The sequence below is a fragment of the Carcharhinus amblyrhynchos genome, chromosome 6 (genome assembly GCF_965287045.1).
Source record: "Carcharhinus amblyrhynchos chromosome 6, sCarAmb.v2.hapA, whole genome shotgun sequence".
Classification (NCBI taxonomy): domain Eukaryota; kingdom Metazoa; phylum Chordata; class Chondrichthyes; order Carcharhiniformes; family Carcharhinidae; genus Carcharhinus; species Carcharhinus amblyrhynchos.
Genome location: NC_137329.1, coordinates 107,973,392 through 107,992,770, shown reverse-complemented (window position 1 = coordinate 107,992,770; position 19,379 = coordinate 107,973,392). Strand labels below are relative to the sequence as shown.

General features: G+C 43.7%; 1 protein-coding gene across 1 annotated transcript in view; it reads right to left on the bottom strand.

Annotated features, from left to right (window-relative positions):
• Positions 1 to 19,379, bottom strand: part of acss3 (acyl-CoA synthetase short chain family member 3) — a 69,505-nt gene that overhangs the window by 21,674 nt on the left and 28,452 nt on the right. The window contains exons 4-9 of the mRNA XM_080191156.1: positions 17,859 to 17,993; positions 15,720 to 15,860; positions 12,456 to 12,536; positions 12,262 to 12,357; positions 7,624 to 7,775; positions 511 to 614 (exon numbers count right to left, since the gene is read on the bottom strand). Of these exons, the coding sequence (XP_080047282.1) occupies positions 511 to 614; positions 7,624 to 7,775; positions 12,262 to 12,357; positions 12,456 to 12,536; positions 15,720 to 15,860; positions 17,859 to 17,993 (709 nt within the window). The remainder of the gene's footprint in view (positions 1 to 510; positions 615 to 7,623; positions 7,776 to 12,261; positions 12,358 to 12,455; positions 12,537 to 15,719; positions 15,861 to 17,858; positions 17,994 to 19,379) is intronic.

The following is a 19,379-nucleotide window of genomic DNA, read 5'->3' as shown; positions in this document are numbered from 1 at the left end:
ACAGAATCCTGTGATTTATCAATAAATGCATCAAGCAAGTTTCTGATAAGTTTTCATGAAAGCTCTGGTTCAGCCTCAACTGGAGTACCGTGTCCAGTAAGCATCAGTTCTGAACGATTTGTGTCAATGGCCAAAAGAAATGACATGAAGCACAAGGAATCTTTATTAAAGGTGAAATAAAATCCAAATTGTTTTGTGTTTTTAATTGGATGAGCCCCAGTTGTCCAATGTGAATGCATTTGGGTGGAAGTTGCAACTTAAATTTAATGATACAGATAAGCAGAAATGGAAGTAGCATCTTACAGTGAACTCCCTTAATATATTATAAAGCTGTTCTCCAAGTCTATTCAATGACTAAAGGGATCATTTCCAATACAATTACAACACTCCTTCTTGAGAAGTGTCTTTCCCAAAACTGGTTTTGCATTGAACAATGGCTTTGGCATTAAACAGTTCAGTCTGTACCCCAAGTTTAGCATTCACATTAGCAACTGGTATCAACATTCTTACCTGTTTGCCACCAGTGATCAAGAACAGGAACTTTGAAGACTTGTTTGGCCCATTCCAAAGTGCTTGCATCACAATGTTCACCAGCGACAAACAAAGTCCTGAACCTGGAACGGAATAGTATTAATTTATTTACATGCTGTGAAGAATTTGGCAATTTTAACTCACTTCCTCTCACTCTTTGTTCTCAGCCTCCTGTTTCCAAATCATGATCAGCCTCAGCTCCAGAAAAGTCTTCACTGGATAGTCTTCCAGCCTCAACGTTGAATTCAACCACTTCAGATCATAACCACCACATCAATCTTCTTGGGGTATCAGGCATCTGTAACGCTTCCGCTGTTACATTTCCACCTCCTCAACACCCAGATTTTGTGTCCTTATTTGTCACCCTTTTTTGCCTTGTACAATTATCCTTTTTATCATTTAATCATCCCCGCTGCCCCCCCCCCCCAACACACCCACATTCACATTCATGGGTGGAGGAGGGGTTTGGTACCCCTGGGCATGGGCACCCTGGCAGTGCCAGCCTGTGCCCTGGCACTGCCCAAGGGGCAAAAGCCCATGTCCAGAGGACATCTTGGCACTATCCACCAGGCATACTGCAGTGTCATGGGGATGGGGCCTAGGGGCAATCAGTGTGGATGGAGGGTCCTGCTTGCCACTGTGCCATTGAGATCAGTGGGGACCGGAAGGAGACCAGTGATCTGGCAGATTGGGGAGGGGGGGTTGGAATGGCATTGTAGGAGTGTGGGGGGGGTGGTGTGGCTGGAGATTGGGGTGGTCCAGGATGGCGCGGGGAGTGGGGTGATGTTCAGTGCAGAAATGGTTGGGGGGACCATGATCAGGCTATGGGGAGGCTGAAGGGGCAACGTTGAGGAGGGGGTTGCAGGGCTGACCAGCAGATGGGAGGCTGACAGTTTGGGGCCACTGCACATGTGTAGCAGACTGCAGGTTTCAGCCTCCTGGGTGGCCCTTTGAAGTGTAATGATATTCAGACTGGTGACCTCAGCATCACACAGAGTGTGGGGGATTCTAGTGTGTATTCCTAATGTAAAAACCAGCGTGAATTACTCCAGCTTTCCTGCAAATTCAACATTTAGAATTTTTTTGAGAGCATTCCGCCCAAAATATCTGCTCTCCTTTCAGGCTATGCCTGATGTGGCGAATGCTTTCAGCATTTTCTGTTCTTATCACAACCACACCAAAAGAGATGACCAGATTTTCACTTTCGAGGTGAGTAGCACATGTGGGGAGTTTTCCTGGCTTGTCACACTCGCATCCCACAATGGGGTCATTTTCATTCCGACAGTCAGGGCAGATGCAAAAAAGAGTTAGGCCTCTTGGGCCCGGATGGAGATCAGAGGTGGACAGGAGTTGTCGATGGACTGTTTAAAAGGCTCACCTCAATCTCCACTCCCCATTCACTCCCTATGCCACCTTCATGCCCCTCCATGTTCTCATGCCAACTCATGCCCTTACCCATTCATACCAAATTAATGTCAGCCCATTCCAGTCACTAACCACCCTTGGCCCTCCATGTCACCTCAGTCAGTATCTATCATAGCAGACTCCAGAAGCCATGTTGTGATGAAGTAAAATGAAGGTCTGGACATCTACTGTAAATTTAACCACATCATAAAAATAGACCAATTCATGAAAATCCTTCAAAACTATTGAATCTCCTCAAGTGCTTAATCCATTATAAAAACAAATTTATATTCACAACCCCACATAGAATCATAGAAACCATACAGTGAGGAAGGAGGCCATGTGGCCCATCTAGTCTGCACCAACCACAATCCCACCCAGGCCCTATCCCCATAACTCTACATATTTACCCTTCTAATCCCTCTTACCAACACATCCTGGGACATTAAGGGCAATTTAGCATGACCAATGCACTCAATCTGCACGTTTGGACTGTGGGAGGAAGCCAGAGCACCCAGAGGAAACCCACGCAGTGATGGAGAGAACGAGCAAACTCCACACAGACAGTGACCCAAGCCAGGGATTGAACCCGAATTCCTGGAGTTATGAGGCAGCAACACTAACCACTGTGCTACCATGCTGCCCAGTACATCAAAGATAGTGGGTGAGATTTTACGGCCTTGCTCTCGAGCGAGACTGAAAATTCCTGCCTGAGGTCAACAGACATTTCAGTTGTCTGCCCCTCACCCCCTCCAATTCCGTGGCGTGCAGGGCAGTAGAATTCTGACGAGTTACCCCTTTAATAACCTCCTTGGGTGTCAATCAAATTATGATTCTAAAACCCCGGAGGAGCTAATTATAGTTAGTGGAAAGCAGCAAAGCACTCATAATGAATAATTATAGGACTTCGAGAAATATCAACAAACAGCAATTGTAATTATGACTGATAAAAGAGTTTTTCAACTCTCACAGACACAGGCAGCCTATATTTTGCTTTGTTTCTAAAGGGCTGGGATTTAAAGGACTTTACATCATAAACTATTTTACAGAACTTATCTGCCCTTCAAGAACATTTCTGTCTATTCTAAATATTTGTGACTTCCACATTGCGGGTTAAGGTCCTTGTTATAGCAAAAATGGGGTCTGTTTGGGTTTAGCCTGAAGTTCAAATGGTTCTATTGAATTCAGGTTTCCCTCATTTGTGGCTTTACCCCAACAGCAAAATTGAGATCCATCGGAAAAGAGGACAAGGCTTCCATTTCCGTGTCTGCTCACCATTTTCTAAAGGTCCACAGAATGTCCAAGACTCAGCAAAATTCCAACTGAATACACAGCTTTTCACCATTATACAGTCTGAGGTGGTAGCATTCAACCATTCCTTTATAGTAAGAGCTATACAACATGCACGTAATTTACAAATTCCATCTAATATGTTTCACATCCCAAAGCTGCTAACTCATCAACTGAGGCAGGAACATCATACTCAATGATAAATTTCCTCCTCTCTAGCAGGACAAGGTGGAACATAACATGCATGAGCAGCAGCTGACCAGCAGGGGGCAGGCACAGTTGCATGTGTTCACCTCCAAGAAGCAGAGGTTGTGGCCAGGAATAGGGTTGAAACCAGGAAGGATGACAGTACCTTTCTTCCCAACCCACTTCCCAGAACTTCTTCTGTTTTACATGCTGCCAAACACACTCCTGTCCTCACGCACATCCCTTCCCTCGCTCCAACCATGTCCTTTTGTCTTTATGCTTTCAGCTATCCAAGCACAGTCACCTGGCTAGCCAGTGGAGCCTGAGGCTGAAGGCTGAGGTGAAGGAGAGATGTAGGATGAAGCACTGTCACTCAGTTGGAAACTCACAGTCACTATTGCATGTACTGTAAAGGGAAGTAGAAGAGGTGAGATCTGCACGGGTTCAGCCAGCAGGAACAAAGGTTTTGTAGTCAGGCCAGGGGGAAAGGCTAATGCAGGTTCCAGCGACACGGAGGACACCCATGAGTTCTGCTGCACGTGACGCTGATCGATGCTTTGGTTCAGAGAGGAAAACTGCTGATGGGCAATGCCTGTCATATTGGCAGGCCAACCAGGAAGCCTGCTGTCACTGTTAAAGAACATAATCTAGTCTAGCTTAGCACAGGGCTCCTTGCCAAGCCCAGAGTCAATCCTTATCAATGCAGAAGTGGCAGGAAGCACCAAGAGAGCAGTTATAGATATAACCATGATGTAGTGGCTGATGGCTGATGTCTTGAAGCAATCCCCCCCAACCCCACCCCATGTCTAAGTGCCATAGTAGAAGCTGGGCAGCACGGTGGCACAGTGGATCAATTCTGTAGGTGACTGTGTGCCGTTTGCACATTCTCCCCATGTCTGGGTGCTCCAGTTTCCTCCCACAGTCCAAAGATATGTGGGTTAGGATGATTGGCCATGCTAAATTGTCCTTTAGTCGACAGGATTAGCAGGGATAAATACATGGGGTCCTAGGGATGGACCCTGGGTGGGATTGCTGTTGGCGCAGGCTTTATGGGCTGAATGGTCTCTTTCTCACCCAGTTTACTGCAATGCCAACTCAATCTGCTGCCATCATGGTTGTGGAACACAGTATTCAAAGGGAGTTTCTCATAGCAGTTCAGTAATCTATACTCCAATTACTAGGTTTGCTGAGGTGCATGGGGGTGGCACAGTGGTTAGTATTGCTGCCCCACAGCAGCAGGACCCAGGTTCAATTCCCAGCTTGGGTCACTTTCTCTGTGCAGTTTGCACATTCTCCCCGTGTCTGCGTGGGTTTCCTCCAAATGCTCCAGTTTCCATCCACAGTCCAAAGATGTATGGGTTAGGTAGACTGGCCATGCTAAACTCTCCCTTAGAATCCCAAGAGGTGTAGGTTAGGACAATTAATGGGGTAAATACATGGGATTACAGGAATAGGGGTTGGGTGGGATGGGCCAAATGGCCTCGTTCTGCACTGTAGGGATTTTATGATTCATCCTTGGCAAAGTGGCTGTGGTTTCAATCCACGTATCTTGTACATTCTCTCAGGATGACAATGCTCAAAGTTCCCATCGCTGCCATTCTGCTGTTGCATTTGGCCAACCAGCCAGCCCTGATTCCTGTCACTATCTCATTCACTTTCTACCGTCCAGATCATTGCTCGGTACAAAAACTAATCAATCACTTTCAACTAGCCAACAACACCAAAAGCTGCAACAATAGGAACTACAGGGGAGGTCCCAGAGGATTGGAGAATAGCCAATGTTGTTCCTTTGTTTAAAAAGGGTAGCAAGAATAATCCAGCTAATTATTGGCCGGTGAGCCTTACATCAGTAGTAGGGAAATTATTGGAGAGGATTCTTTGAGACAGACTTTATTCCCACTTGGAAATAAGTGGACGTATTAGTGAGAGGCAACATGGTTTTGTGAAGAGGAGGTCGTGTCTCACGAATTGGATCGAATTTTTCGAGGAAGTGATGAAGATGATCGATGAAGATAAGGCAGTGGATGCTGTCTGCATGGACTTCAGTAGGGCCTTTGACAAGGTCCCTCATGTCAGACTGGTGCAGAAGGTGAATCATGGGATCAGAGGTGAGCTGGCAAGTTGGATACAAAACTAGCTCAGTCAAAGCAGACAGAGGGTAACAGTGGAAGGGTGCGTTTCTGAGTGAAGGATTGTGACAAGTGGTGTTCATGATGTGGAGATGTCGTGATTGGACTGTTAAAGAACATAGTTGAGTCTGGCTTAGCACAGGGCTCCGTGCCAAGCCCGGAGTAAGTGGTGTTCCTCAGGGATCAGTGCTGAGACCTTTGCTGTTTGTAATACATATAAATGATTTGGAGGAAAATGTAACTGGATTGATTAGTAAGTCTGCAGACAACACAAAGGTTGGTGGATTTGCGGATAGCGATGAGGACCATCAGAAGATACAGCAGGATATCGATCAGTTGGAGACTTGGGCGGAGAGATGGCAGATAGAGTTTAATCCAGACAAGTGTGAGGTAATACATTTTGGAAAGTCTAATACAGATAGGAATAATACAATAAATGGCAGAACCCTTAAGAGTATTGATAGGCAAAGGGATCTGGGTGTACAGGTACACAGTCACTGCAAGTGGCAATGCAGGTGGAGAAGGTAATCATGAAGGCACATGGCATACTTGCCTTCACTGGCCGTGGTATTGAGTTTAAAAATTGGCAAGTCATGTTGCAGTTTTACAAAACTTAGTTAGGCCACACTTGGAAAATAGAGTTCAATTCTGGTCGCCACACTACCAGAAGGATGTGGTGGCTTTGGAGAGGGTACAGAAAAGATTTACCAGGATGTTGCCTAGTATGGAGGACATTAGCTATGAGGAGAGGTTGGGAAAACTTGGTTTGTTCTCACTGGAGCAATGGAGGTTGAGGGAAGACCTGATAGGAGTCTACAAGATTATGAGAGCCCTGGACAGAGTGGATAGTCAGAAGCTTTTTCCCAGGGTAGAAGAGTCAATTACTAGGGAGCATAGGTTTAAGGTGTGAGGGGCAAGGTTTAAAGGAGATGTACGAGGCAGATTTTTTATGCAGAGAGTAATGGGTGCCTGGAACTCGTTGCCAAGGGGAGGTCGTGGAAGCGGATACAGTAGTGACGTTTAAGGGACGTCTTGACAAGTACATGAATAGGATGGGAATAGAGAAATATGGTCCCCGGAAGGGTAGGGAGTTTTAGTTAAGTCGGGCAGTATGGTCGGTGCAGGCTTGGAGGGCTGAAGGGCCTGTTCGTGTGCTGTAATTTTCTTTGTTCTTTGAACTGCAGCATCAAAATTAGCTAATCCTCCCAACCATGCAATACTCACCACATGTCATCTCAAAATACTCAGTTACTTTATTTTCTGGAAGCTTTCATTTCCACCATTTATTTTGACAACGGTGATGATAATGACAATGACAATTTAATAAGTTAATTATTTTAATTAAAACTCAAACAGTTCCCCATTCCCTGGAGATAAAACAAAACAATCACAATCAGCTCCAGTGCCTTTGTTATAAAAAGCAATCCAGCTCTTACGAAAAGTGAAACCAATTGCTTTTTAAGCTCTGCCAACACACCGGCTGTAACCAGGCTTTAAGCTGCTGGAAAACTGGGAAACTTGTTAGAACTTGCATGTCACATGCATCACTTAATTTTTCACAAGCTGCGCAAAAAATTGTAAAATACATTTAAATTGGTCCATTCAGGCTGTCACCTGGGATGCCTAAAAAGAGTTGGCCATTCCACTGGTGCAGGTCACAGAATCCCTACAGTGTAGGAGCAGGCCATTCAGCCCATTGAGTCTGCACCGACAACAAGCCCACCTAGCCCTATCCCCATATCCCCATGTGTTTCCCCTGCTAATCTTCCTGACACTAAGAGGCAATCGAGCATAGCCAGTCATCCAAACCTGTATGGACTGAGGTGCAAAATCTCATGTCCAGAGATTGTGATTGTTCCACTCCCAAAAATGAGCTAATGAACAGCAATTTCTCCCTCAGATGCGCCTGAGTAATTTTGGCTGAATGCAACGCAGGCCTGGTGTCAAAATGTCAGATCAAGTCCACCATATAAATTGAATGCCACACACCCCTGCATTAAGTAAATTTGGGAGAAATTTACAATGGAGAATTAAATGAAAACCTATAAAAGTTTATTTGGCCCTTACGCTTGTGAAAAGTCACCTTGGAAAATGGTACTGTCCACCAAGTACTGCTTCGAAATCTTGCTGACGAATAGCTCTCAAGGCAGTCGGTGCAGTAAACAGCGCAGCCACTCCGTGTTCTGATAGCAAACGAAAATATGCTCCAGCATTTGGGGTCCCAACTGGCTTCCCCTGTAAAGAGGAAGAGATCATTGGAAGTACACAGCTGGATTGAGGGAAACGAAATCTACTCCAGCAAACCATCAAAACATTCATCCTCTTTTGAAAAAGTGCATTATCTGATTAGTAAGCCAACAATTCTAAAGGAAGCTTTCAACTAATTTATTATTGTCACGTGTATTAACATACAATAAAAAGTATTGTTTCTTGTGTGCTATACAGACAAAGCATGAAAAAGGAAAGAAGCGAATGCAGAATGCAATGTTACAGTCATAGCTAAGGTGCAGAGAAAGATTAACTTAATATAAGGTAGGTCCATTCAAAAGTCTGATGGCAGCAGGGTAGAAGCTGTTCTTGAGTCGGTTGACACGTGCCTCTGACTTTTGTATCTTTTTCCCGGCAGAAGTGGAAGAAAAAATGTCCAGGGTGCGTGGGTTCCTTGGCTATGCTGGCTGCTTTTCTAAGCTAGTGGGAAGTGTGGACAGAATCAACGGATGGGAGGCTGGTTTGAGTGATGAATTTCATAATAATCATTAAGCAGTATCAATTCTCACAGAAATTATTTCTAATATAGCCTCCAAATATGAATTTTAAACGGTTCCCAATTTTTATCTCGGTCCAAGAATTAAAATATTAAAACTTGCGAGTTCTTACTGAATAGCTTGCAGACAGTATTATATCATTCATGTACATCAAGGTGTGATGACACTTTTGCAGCATTGCTGAGATACGATACTGTTACAATTCTCTATTTTACACTGTACTTCACTGTTGCAGTTTTTGTGCCAGCAGGTGAACACTGGTTAAAGAATAATTATTGAGCACTTGCATATGTTATACTGCTTTATTGTAGGAACTGAACAAAAGAAAGAACAAAGAAAAGTACAGCACAGAAGCAGGCCCTTCGGCCCTCCAAGCCTGTGCTGATCATGATGCCAGAACTAAACTAAAAAAAAACTTCTGTCCTTACTTGGACCGTATGCCTCTATTCCCTCCATATTCGCGTACCCATCCAAATGTCTCTTAAATATCTCTAATGTGCCTGCTTCCACTGCTTCCTTTAGCAGCCGCTCCCCGGCATCCACCCATCTCTGGTGAAAAACCTCCCCCCGCACATCTCCCTTAAACTTTCCCCCTCTCACCCTGAGCCTGTGCCCCCTTGTAATTGACACTTCCACTCTGGGAAAAAGTCTCTGACTATCTACCCTATCTACGCCTCCCATAATTTTCTAGTCCTCTATCGGGTCTCCCCTCTGCCTCCATCTTTCCAGTGAAGACAATCCTAGTTTATTCAATCTCTCCTCATAACCAATGCCTTCGCAACCAGGCAACATCCTGGTGAACTTTCTTTGCACTCTCTCGAAAGCTCCCATGTCCGTCTGGTAGTGTGGCGACCAGAACTGCACACAATACTCCAAATGCGGCCTGACCAGGATTTTATATAGCTGCAACATGACTTGTCAACTCTTGTACTCAATGCTCCAGCCAATGAAGGCAAACATGCCATATGCCTTCTTAATCACCTTAATGATTAAGATATTAAAATATGATCCTCCATGAATTAAAAGATGAAGACCATAAACACAACAGTAACAGCATCTCTAGTTTTAAAGAAATCTACAAAGTTAACAGCGTAAGGTTAATTGAAAACATCAGGTTGAAATTACTAATTATTCCTGTCATTTTGCTTACAAAATGTTAAAGCACTCAGCCTTACAGCAAATACTATTATTCTAAAACAAAGCTCTCATTTGTAAGTAGCAAATTGGCATTTAAGTTAACAAATACTATTCAAGTTAGGGCTGTACCTCTGAGCCAACTGTAAAATGTTTGGGTGGATATGATCTGAACACCCAATACTTTTTAACTTCAGTATTTTGCAAATTTAGGACAAAGCAATATTTACATACACATTGGATCATTAACTTCCTCTACATACAGCAAGTGGCTTGACTTATATTTATGGCAGTAAAGTAACAGTTAAGATCAAGGATGGAATTTTCCGGCTGCACTCACCCCAATCCCGGAAAATCCTGCCAGATGTCAACAGACCTTTGCATGGTCCACACCCTCCCTCCCTCCCCACCTGCTACGATTCCCATGGTGGGCAGGATGGTAAATTTCCCCGCTAAGTGTCGATCAAGCCAGATCAAGTGTCAGATAAGATGGGCGGCTCTGCCTTATCTTGTCAGTTTGGATCTTGTTTGCCTCTCATGTGAGGATCATGAATTGTATTTGCGTCCACTCGGTCCACTCTGAGCACTGGCTTTGTAACAGAGAAAATGGAGAATGGAGTAAAAAAAAATACTGCTTTTGAGAATAAGTCTTCTTTGCTCACTGACCCTATGCTGATAGATGAGAAAGATTCAGTAAGGTATTGATTCTATCTATCTACCTCACTTTACACGCTGAAACTGTCAGTTGCATGTTGCAACCTCATAATCACTGGCAAATACCATGTGCGGTTTGGACTCCTTATTTAAGGAAAGATGTAAATGTGTTGGACGTGAGCCATTTATTCACTCTTGCAAGAGATATGAGTTTCGCTGGCTAAGATAGCATTTTCATTGCCCATTCCCAATTGCCCTCGAGAAGGCAGTGGTGAGCTGCCTTCTTGAACCGCTGCAGTCCATATTTACCAGACCGATAGCTGGAATGTGCAGGTTGTCTTATGGGGAAAGGTTAGACAAAGTGGGCTCGTTTCCACCGCAGATCAGAAGAATGAGGGGTGACTTGATTGAAGCTTATAAGATCCTGAATGGTACTGACAAGGTGGATGTGAGAAGGGATGTTTCTTCCTGGGGGTAAGTCCAGAACAAGTGGGCAATGTTTAAAAATAGATGGCCGCCCTTTTGGGACAGAGATGAGGGGAAACGTTCTCTACTAGAGGTTTGTCTAATTTTGGAACTCTGCTCCATAAGGCATTGGTGATGGGGTCATTGAAAAGTTTTAAGGCGGAGTTGATAGATTCTTGTCAGACGAGGGAATCAAAGGTCATCCAGTTACCTTCTTAAATGTCTCTGTTGAACCTGGCTTCACCAGACTATCAGGTTGTCCCTTTCTTCTTAGCACAGACATCTTGGCCGGAACTTTACCACCTCACCTGCCCTGGGATTGGGACAGGCGAGGCTCACGGAATGAAGTTCTCCATTGGCCTCAGGCAGGATTTTACGAGCCTCGCCCGAGCCAGGTCGTAAAATTCCGGCCCTTGTGATTTTGAGTACCTCTATCAAATCGCCTCTCAATCTTCTTTCCTCCAAGGAAAATCGTTCCAGTTTCTTCTATCTATTCACATAACTGAAGTTCCTCATCCCTAAAACCATTCTTGTGAATTTTTTCTGCACTCTTTCTAATGCCTCTACAATTTACTTAAAGTATGGTATCCAAATTGGATACACTACTCCAGGTGAGGCTGAACCAGTGCTTTATATCAGTTTAACATAACCTCTTTGCTCTTGCACTCTATACCCCTACTGATAAAGCCTAGGATATTCTAAACTTTACTCTCATCACCTTCAACGACTCCTGCACATACACACCTCACCCATCTGCTCCTGCACCCCTTTTAGAAATGTGCCCTTTATTTTACTAAAAATTCTGATAAAAGATCACACACTGAAACGTTAACTCTGTTTCCATCTCCACAGATGCTGCCAGACTGGCTGAGTATTTCCAGCATTTTCTGTTTTTATTATTATATACAGGCTCAAGTTTGGCTTTTCTATGGGCAACTGTTAAATGAATGAAAGTTAATGGATGTTATGAGTTTGAGTGGCTTTTAGTTTGTTTACAACCTTCTCTACTGGTAACAGTGAAATTCCTGAGATACTGGGGCATCTTCTTCCCTTTCCTTTCTCTGTAAATGTTCTTTCTGAAGATGTTAACTCCTAGCTTGAGTACGGTTCCACAGGCACTGCGTGCTCTCGGGTGTCTCATCTAATCGGTGCTTCTTCACATGAGAATCTAAAGGGTGTCCATCAACATGCTTGGTCATCTACAGGTGCATCAAATCTAAACCCGTTTTAATACTCAAATACTCAGGGGATTTACTGGCTAACTATCCAGAAATGCAAACCTTGACAGATCTTTCACTTCCGTAACTTAGCAGCACTACAGCTATTGATGGTGTCTTTAATGACGTCTAGCTGAGAGCGGTTAGATCTGAACCTCATCTGTTCATTATGTGAAGAAGTTGGACTTGCATCATCTTTTATTACCAGATTGCAACCCAGACGCTTAACACATTGTTGAGGACCACAAAGGCCAAGTTTTGTCATTGACTTGCTTAAATTGCTTATCCCGGCAACCAGTTCAAAGGAAGAAGATGTGCAGGTTAGGTGGATTGGCCATATTAAATTGCCTTTTAGTGTCGGGGGACTACCTAGAGTAAATGCATGGAGTTATGAAGATAGGGCCTGGGTGGGATTGTGGTTAGTGCAGGCTCGATGGGCCGAATGGCCTCCTTCTACACAGTAGGAGCCTATGATTCTGTACCCACCTCATACAAAACGGTTGTATTGCCGTGAAGGAGTGGTGCATAGCAAATATAGGAATGCCCCACGACCCAGCCAAGGTCAGAAGCTGCCCACCAGACCTGGAAAACGCAAAGCAAAAAAAAAATCCTTTATATAAATTTACCACAGAAAGAAGTCTTAGTTAAAAAAAGTTCTTTCATAAGTAGTAAACTTTTACCTCACCAGACTTGAGACCATACACATGTGACATAGTCCAGTTTAATGTCACCGTGTAACCACCGGATGTACGCACGATTCCCTGAGGAACATTTCAACAATCAACTTCACTTAGCACATGCATTTCATCCCACTCGTGGTGGTGCCAGTACATTACAAATGATCTGCGCATCTCCGAGTTAAACAAAAATGAATTAGATCTTTGCTCTCAATTGTATACAAGTGATCCCTGCTGGAATTATGTGTACATAAAGGTCCTATAGAAAGGAACAGGATAGGATTAGGCTGCTCTTTGTTTGGGGTTGATTAAGCATTTGGATGTGCTAATGGGTACCTCTAGAAAACACCAAAGAGAATTTGAAAATCAAGGCATTGTTTAACCTTGGGCCAAATATACATCAATGAGGGGTAATGAGTGAATGGGACACAGGCGGCATGGTGGCACAGAGGTTAGCACTGCTGCCAGAAATCCGGGTTCAGTTCTGGCGTCAGGTCGCTGTGTGGAGTTTGCACATTCTTCCCATGTCTGCGTGGGTTTCTTCCGGGCGCTCGATTTCCTCCCACACTCCAAAGATGTTTGGATTAGGTGAATTGACCATAGTAAATTGCTCCTAATGTCAGCGGGTAATAGCAGGGTAGATGAGGGTTACGGGGATAGGGCCTGGGTGAGATTGTGGTCGGTACAGACTTGATGGGCCGAATGGCCTCCTTCTGTACTGTAGGGATTCTATGATTCTATGACATGATGTGAGCTAGGATACAGGCAGCAAAGTCTTGGATGAGTTCAAACGGAGTGCAGAAGATGGGAGGAGGGTGTGCATTGACCAGTCAAGCGTAGGGGTAACAAAACAAAGGATGAAGATTTCGATCATAGATGGGATGAGGAAGAGTGGAGGTGGGCACAAACTTGGAAGCAGACTGTCTTAGTGACTCCGTACATGTAGGCAGATGTTCAGCTTGGAGTCAAATATGACAGTGGTCTGGTTCACACTCAGACAGTTGCCAGGAAAAGTGATGGGACCCGAACTTTAGACCTGGCCAGGGCTGGGAATGGAGGGTGGTCAAAATGGCTCAACTGTCCTCTGATCATTTTCCTAGAGACAGAATGGAGGCAGCAAGGTAATTAATTAATGGCCTGTTAATGGTGACTAACTGGCATTTTCCAATTGCAGCAGGGGTCAGTTCAGTTGTCTGGGGGTGACTGTCAGTGGCACATTGGGGTGGCTGGCACTCTAGGCAAACCTAGATGTCCTCCTTGCCTCTGGGCACTAACCATTAGCCATCCTGTTGAAGGCATCCTCCCCATAGCGGTAGTCTGATTGCAACAACCATTTTTTATGTTAAATTCAAGAAGAGTAGGGAGAGTAGGGGGGTGGCTGTATTGTCAAGCACTCTCACCATCACTTATCCACCACGATATATCACTGCTCCGTTCAAGCTGTAAGCTCTCGGTTGGCCCTTCAGCTCTGATAGTCAGCACTTTCCTTAATTGGATGGCATGCATCTGTTTTTTACCCAATACTTGACAGTCATGGGAAATATCACAGTCGAGTGACTGTCTCTCACATAGTGTGGACATCCAACACCCAACCTTTGAGCCCAATGGTGGGGTCTAGAATCCCTTGGGGCAAATTCTATCCATGGATTTGGTGGCTTGGGAAAATAGTTATGGTGGGGACCAAAGAAATTGCTTTGGTCTTCCCAATATTTAGTTGGAGGAAATTTCTATTCATGGCGAACAAGGAGTCTGACATCATAGAGGGAGTGGAGGGGTTTAGAAAGGTGGTAGAGTTGGGTGTTTTCAGATAATGAAGTTGAGGAGCATGATGCTGATGAGAAAAATGTTTTTATGGAAGTTAATTTATTAGTGTCACAAGTAGGCTTTACATTAACACTGCAATGAAGTTACTGTGAAAATCTCCTAGTCACCACACTCTGGCGCCTATTTGGGTACACTGAGAGAGAATGTAGCCAATGCATCTAACCAGCACATCTTTTGGACTGTGGAAGGAAACCGTAACACCTGGAGGAAACCCGTGCAAACATGGGGAGAAAGTGCAAACTTCGCACAGACACTGACCCAAGCCGAGATTGGAATCCAGGTTCCTGACGCTGTGAGGCAACAGTGCTAACCCCTGTGCCATGGTGCTGCCCTGCAATAATAGGGGGACATGGATAGATCCTGCAGGATAAAAGGGGAAACGGTGCTGGACTGGGAAGAGCAGTCATTGCAGATGATTTCCTGGCTGTCACTGGATAGATAGGAACCAGGCAAGTGAATTCCAATTCAGCTGGACAATGGAGGAGAGGCCAGGCATAGTTAACCTTGTCAAAAACTGCAGATGTATCAAGAAAGAGAAGGGATAGTTCACCATGCTCACATTCATAGAGAATGACATTTGAGAAAAATTAAAAAATATTCCTGGCAACACATTGATAAAGTTTTCAACTTGTATACATGTCAAAGATACAAGTCTATAAACAGGTATCAAATACGTTTGCACAATCGCAACAGAAAGACATTGGCACCTCTTAACATGATCTTACATGCAACACTGGCCAGAATTTAATTCTCTCTTCCCAGGTGAGTTTGTTAGCAGTAAACCATTTAAACAGGCAGCAGGGTGGTGGATAGAAACCTCCACCTTCCTGCTTCCACCTCAATTAAGTCCATGGGGTGAAGGTGAGTGGACGGCCTTCCCGCTCCACTGCCACTTAAGGTCCTTTAATGGGCAATTAATGTCCATTTAAAGGCCTCATTCACCACTGCTGATATTCACTGGAGGATTCACCATGGGTAAAGCCCGAAAACCAAAACCAGTTGGGGCTGCTTGCCAGCTTCTGGGGGAAATGGCTCATTCAAAGGGACCTAGCATCAGGAAGAGATGGAACTCATTGAGAGTCATCCTTCTGCTCTTGTTGCCAACTATCCTCCTTGTACATGACCCCACTCTGTGATTCCTCCCTCTCGCCATCATCCATCTATGGCCTGGGTCCCACCGTGATCCTGGACTTCAGGCGGTTGCACTACCAGCAGCAGCCATTGCCTCCCCAGTGGTGCCACTGAGCAATGAAGAACTGATCACCTCTGAGTGGGTTCATTCTAAGGAATCCATGAGCCAGGGTCGGTGCACTGCTGTCAGATCAGCACTTAGTGCAGCAAGCCCATCGCCAGGAAATTCCACCTACTGTAACTACAAGCCTGTACTGTTGAAATGTATTGCTCAGGACACCCAAGCCAAGACAGCAGTGTTAAGTTTTGTACCTTTGGTGTTCCTGTTGTCCCTGATGTATAGAGGATATACAAAGGATGATCCGAAGACACTGGGACACAGTCGTGATACTGAGCAGCAGAAACCTCTTCATCCCAATCTAACTCCTGACCAGATGTCAAATGAACTCGTTCCTGTCACATTATTCAAAAGGTGATTGCAAAATTATGGACACAGTTGAATTTTCTACAAGTATCAAATTGTATTAATTGTATTTTAATGAATTCAAGTAATGTTTATGAACTCACCCTGCTATACAACAGCAATCCATATTTACTGATGTATTTGCATATCACAATTGTCATAAATGCTATGATCATGATCATTTATACATGATGTGGAGATGTCGGCGTTGGACTGGGGTTGGCACAGTAAGAAGTCTCACAACACCAGGTTAAAAACCGACAGGTTTATTTGCAATCACGAGCTTTCGGAGCTCAGTTCCTTCATCAGGTGAGTGGAGAGGGAGGTTCACAAACACGGCATATATAGGCAACGACACAAATCTTGTTTGTGAACTAACCTCCACTCACTTGATGAAGTGCTTTAAAAGTTTGTGATTCCAAATAAACCTGTTGGACTTTAACCTGATCATTTATACAGTGTGTGAACGATATGGAAATCGAAATAAAATAATATAATGGCTCTTCAATTTTATTTATATTCATTAGGGCTGGTAAATGGAACATTCTAGTTGTGTAGGTTCACCATCGGTCAGATGTAAACCTTGAGCAGGATTAATTAGCCCTTCCTGCCCCTGGAATTTTTCGGTTCACCAGCGATAGGACGGGCGAGTCACGCACAACACAGTAAACTTCGGCGAGGCTGGAAAATCCTGCTGGCAGCAGATGGTGAACTGCCTTACGCCACTGGAAGACACGTAGGGGGGATGTGGACTAGGAAATCCCACCCCTTGTCCAATCCATCCAACTCCAACATCAGAAACATTTAGCACTAGAATAAATTTTCCATATAAACCAACAAATATCCTCCCCAAGAAGATTGCCGGTGTAAAAACTAAAAAAAAATACATTGATGTAGTACTTTATTGCACCATCACAACCCTTCAAATAATTTCACACAATAAATCTAATATAAAGTTGTGTACAAACACAGCCAGTTTTGTGATCTGAATTAACACACACTCAGCACTAGATTGACACTGCATAAATTAATTTATTTTTGACTCTTGAAGCCCACAGAGGCTAATGCCGGGATTTTCTGACATCCCGCGACGGCGGGACCCACTGCGGGAGATTCAGCAGCCCTGCCAGAAATCCACTGACTCTTGGAGGGACTGGATGAGCCAATCGGCAAGTGGGGCCAGAAAGCCTTGCCCTAAGAAAAGCCTGTCACTTCTTCAGCTTCAGCTGACTAGGTCACTGAGAGGGAGCTGCACTGCGCTAAATTACTGTCCCCTGAATGGTTAAATGGGCATTTTGTAATGGACAGTGTCAAATCTTCCCAAATGGTCCTACATTTAACTGAGCCACACAGAGCTGAAAAAAATTACCAAGCTCTATCCTTGGAGTATATGGAATTAGGTGATATCAGCTGGAGCAACAAACTGGGGGACGGGGAAATGGGGAGGAAATCCATAAAAGTATAGCACTGAAAATTAGTCTCAGTAAATGCTGACCGTGAAATTATCACTGATTGGCATAAAAACAATTTGGTTCACTTGCTTCCTCTAGGGAAGGAAGTCTGTTTGTACTTGTTCTGACCTACATTTGACCCCAGAATGTGGCTGACTCTTAACCGTCTGCTGAAATGGCCTGGCAAGCCACCTATTTCAAGGGTAATTTGGGTTGGGCAACAAGTGCCAACCTCACCAGCAACACCCACATCTCACAAAAGAATAAAGAATGAAAAAAAAGCAATTTGGGAGGAATAATTGGCCAGTATTTGACCCACTCACAATTTTGATTCAATGGCCAGCCCTGGAAAGGTATGTATGGGCATTCACAAAACAGCAGCTGGCCTTCTGATAACACAGAAAATGGCCTAAGATAGTTCGCAGAAATATCAAACACATGGATGGTGAGGAGAAGCTGATATTAGGCGGAGTGACCAAAAGTCAAAAAGGTGTAGGTTTTATGTCGAAAGTCCAGCAGTTCGAACTTGATACTCACCATGTTACGTCGATTGTAAATGATTACTTTATCTGGTTTGTGCTGAGCACTTTCCAAAGCTTTTTCCAACAATGGTATATACTCAACTCTTCTCCCTGGTTCAATTCCAAACGATGACGTGACAATCAGTTTTGGCTGGAGTACAGGAAAATAAATCAAGATGCAATTCAAGGAATGATAAACATCTTTTTATTTTGCCATGAAAAAATGAGTCTAATTAGTCAAAAGTGGTTATGCAATTAACATGTAAATATAACCCTACTGCCTGATGGAGAAGGCCATGCTCGATCAACAAGTGCAAAACATCTGCAAATTGCAATGAAGGTTTTGGTATCTTCCCGAATCCATCAGTCTCTGCAACAAACTGTTCATTAGTTTAATTTGTTTTGTAATGGATAATAAGTCTTTTACACCGAACTAATTTAGTCAATTACACCAATTTTCCTTTCTACAAGACAGGAAATATAAACAAAACTGGCAATGCCAAAGGAAAAGTGCATGGGAAGAATTGTTATTGATGCAACCTCAATAGGCCGAATGGCCTCCTTTTGCACTGTAAGGATTCTCTATGATTCTATGGTAGGTATTGAGTTGCATGCCAAAAACATTAGTAGCCTGTCACTTAGGAAATCTTCTCTAAAGCATCTGGTGGTCTGAAAATTTTAAACCAATTATTATTTACGAGATCGCAATGGAATGAATGAATATAAACCGAAAACAAAAATGCAAAGGCTGCAGCGAAATGTTACCCCCTATCTTCAATTCAAGACGAAAGATTGTGGGAAGGTTGTTACAGAATTGTTTGACATTGTTGTGGTTTATAGACCCTTACAACAAGGTGTTACATCATTTTAACTTGGAGGCTGACATCCCAAAGCATTTCTCTCAGAAACTTGCTCGAATTTTCATGAAAAGCAGATAACACACACTAAAGGAGAAAATACAAAATGGTAGTCAAATAGCAGCAGCCATTCATTCTTACGATTCCTAAAAAAGCAATGCTCTCATTGGTCTCAAGCTCCCATTTTAATGGAATCTTTTGCAATAAGGTAGCACCTTCAGAAGGAGCAGGGAGAAATCCGTCAAGAGAAAAGGATGTAAAAAAAACTTCTGCTTTTCCCAATTATATTCAACTTTTCTAAACTATGCTTTACTCAGTTATGGGCTGCATGAATGATCAAAACTACCACTTTTGTTCCAGTTAATAACCAGTCACCAGCAAGCGATTCTTAACTCACCGTAATTAATTTATCATCACAAGTAATTCCTTAAATAGAAAGAGCTGTGATAAACTTAAATGGTTTGATAGCAAGGCATACGGAATATATAAAAAGTCAAAATGAAATGGCAAAGGATCTATATGTAATTTTCTGAGACCAGGGCTTGATGGATTGAGCTATAAGGAGAGGCTGGATAGACTGGGACCTTTTTCTCTGGAGCGTAGGAGGCTGAGGGGTGATCTTATAGAGGTCTATAAAATAATGAGAGGCACAGATCAGCTAGATGGTTCATATCTTTTCC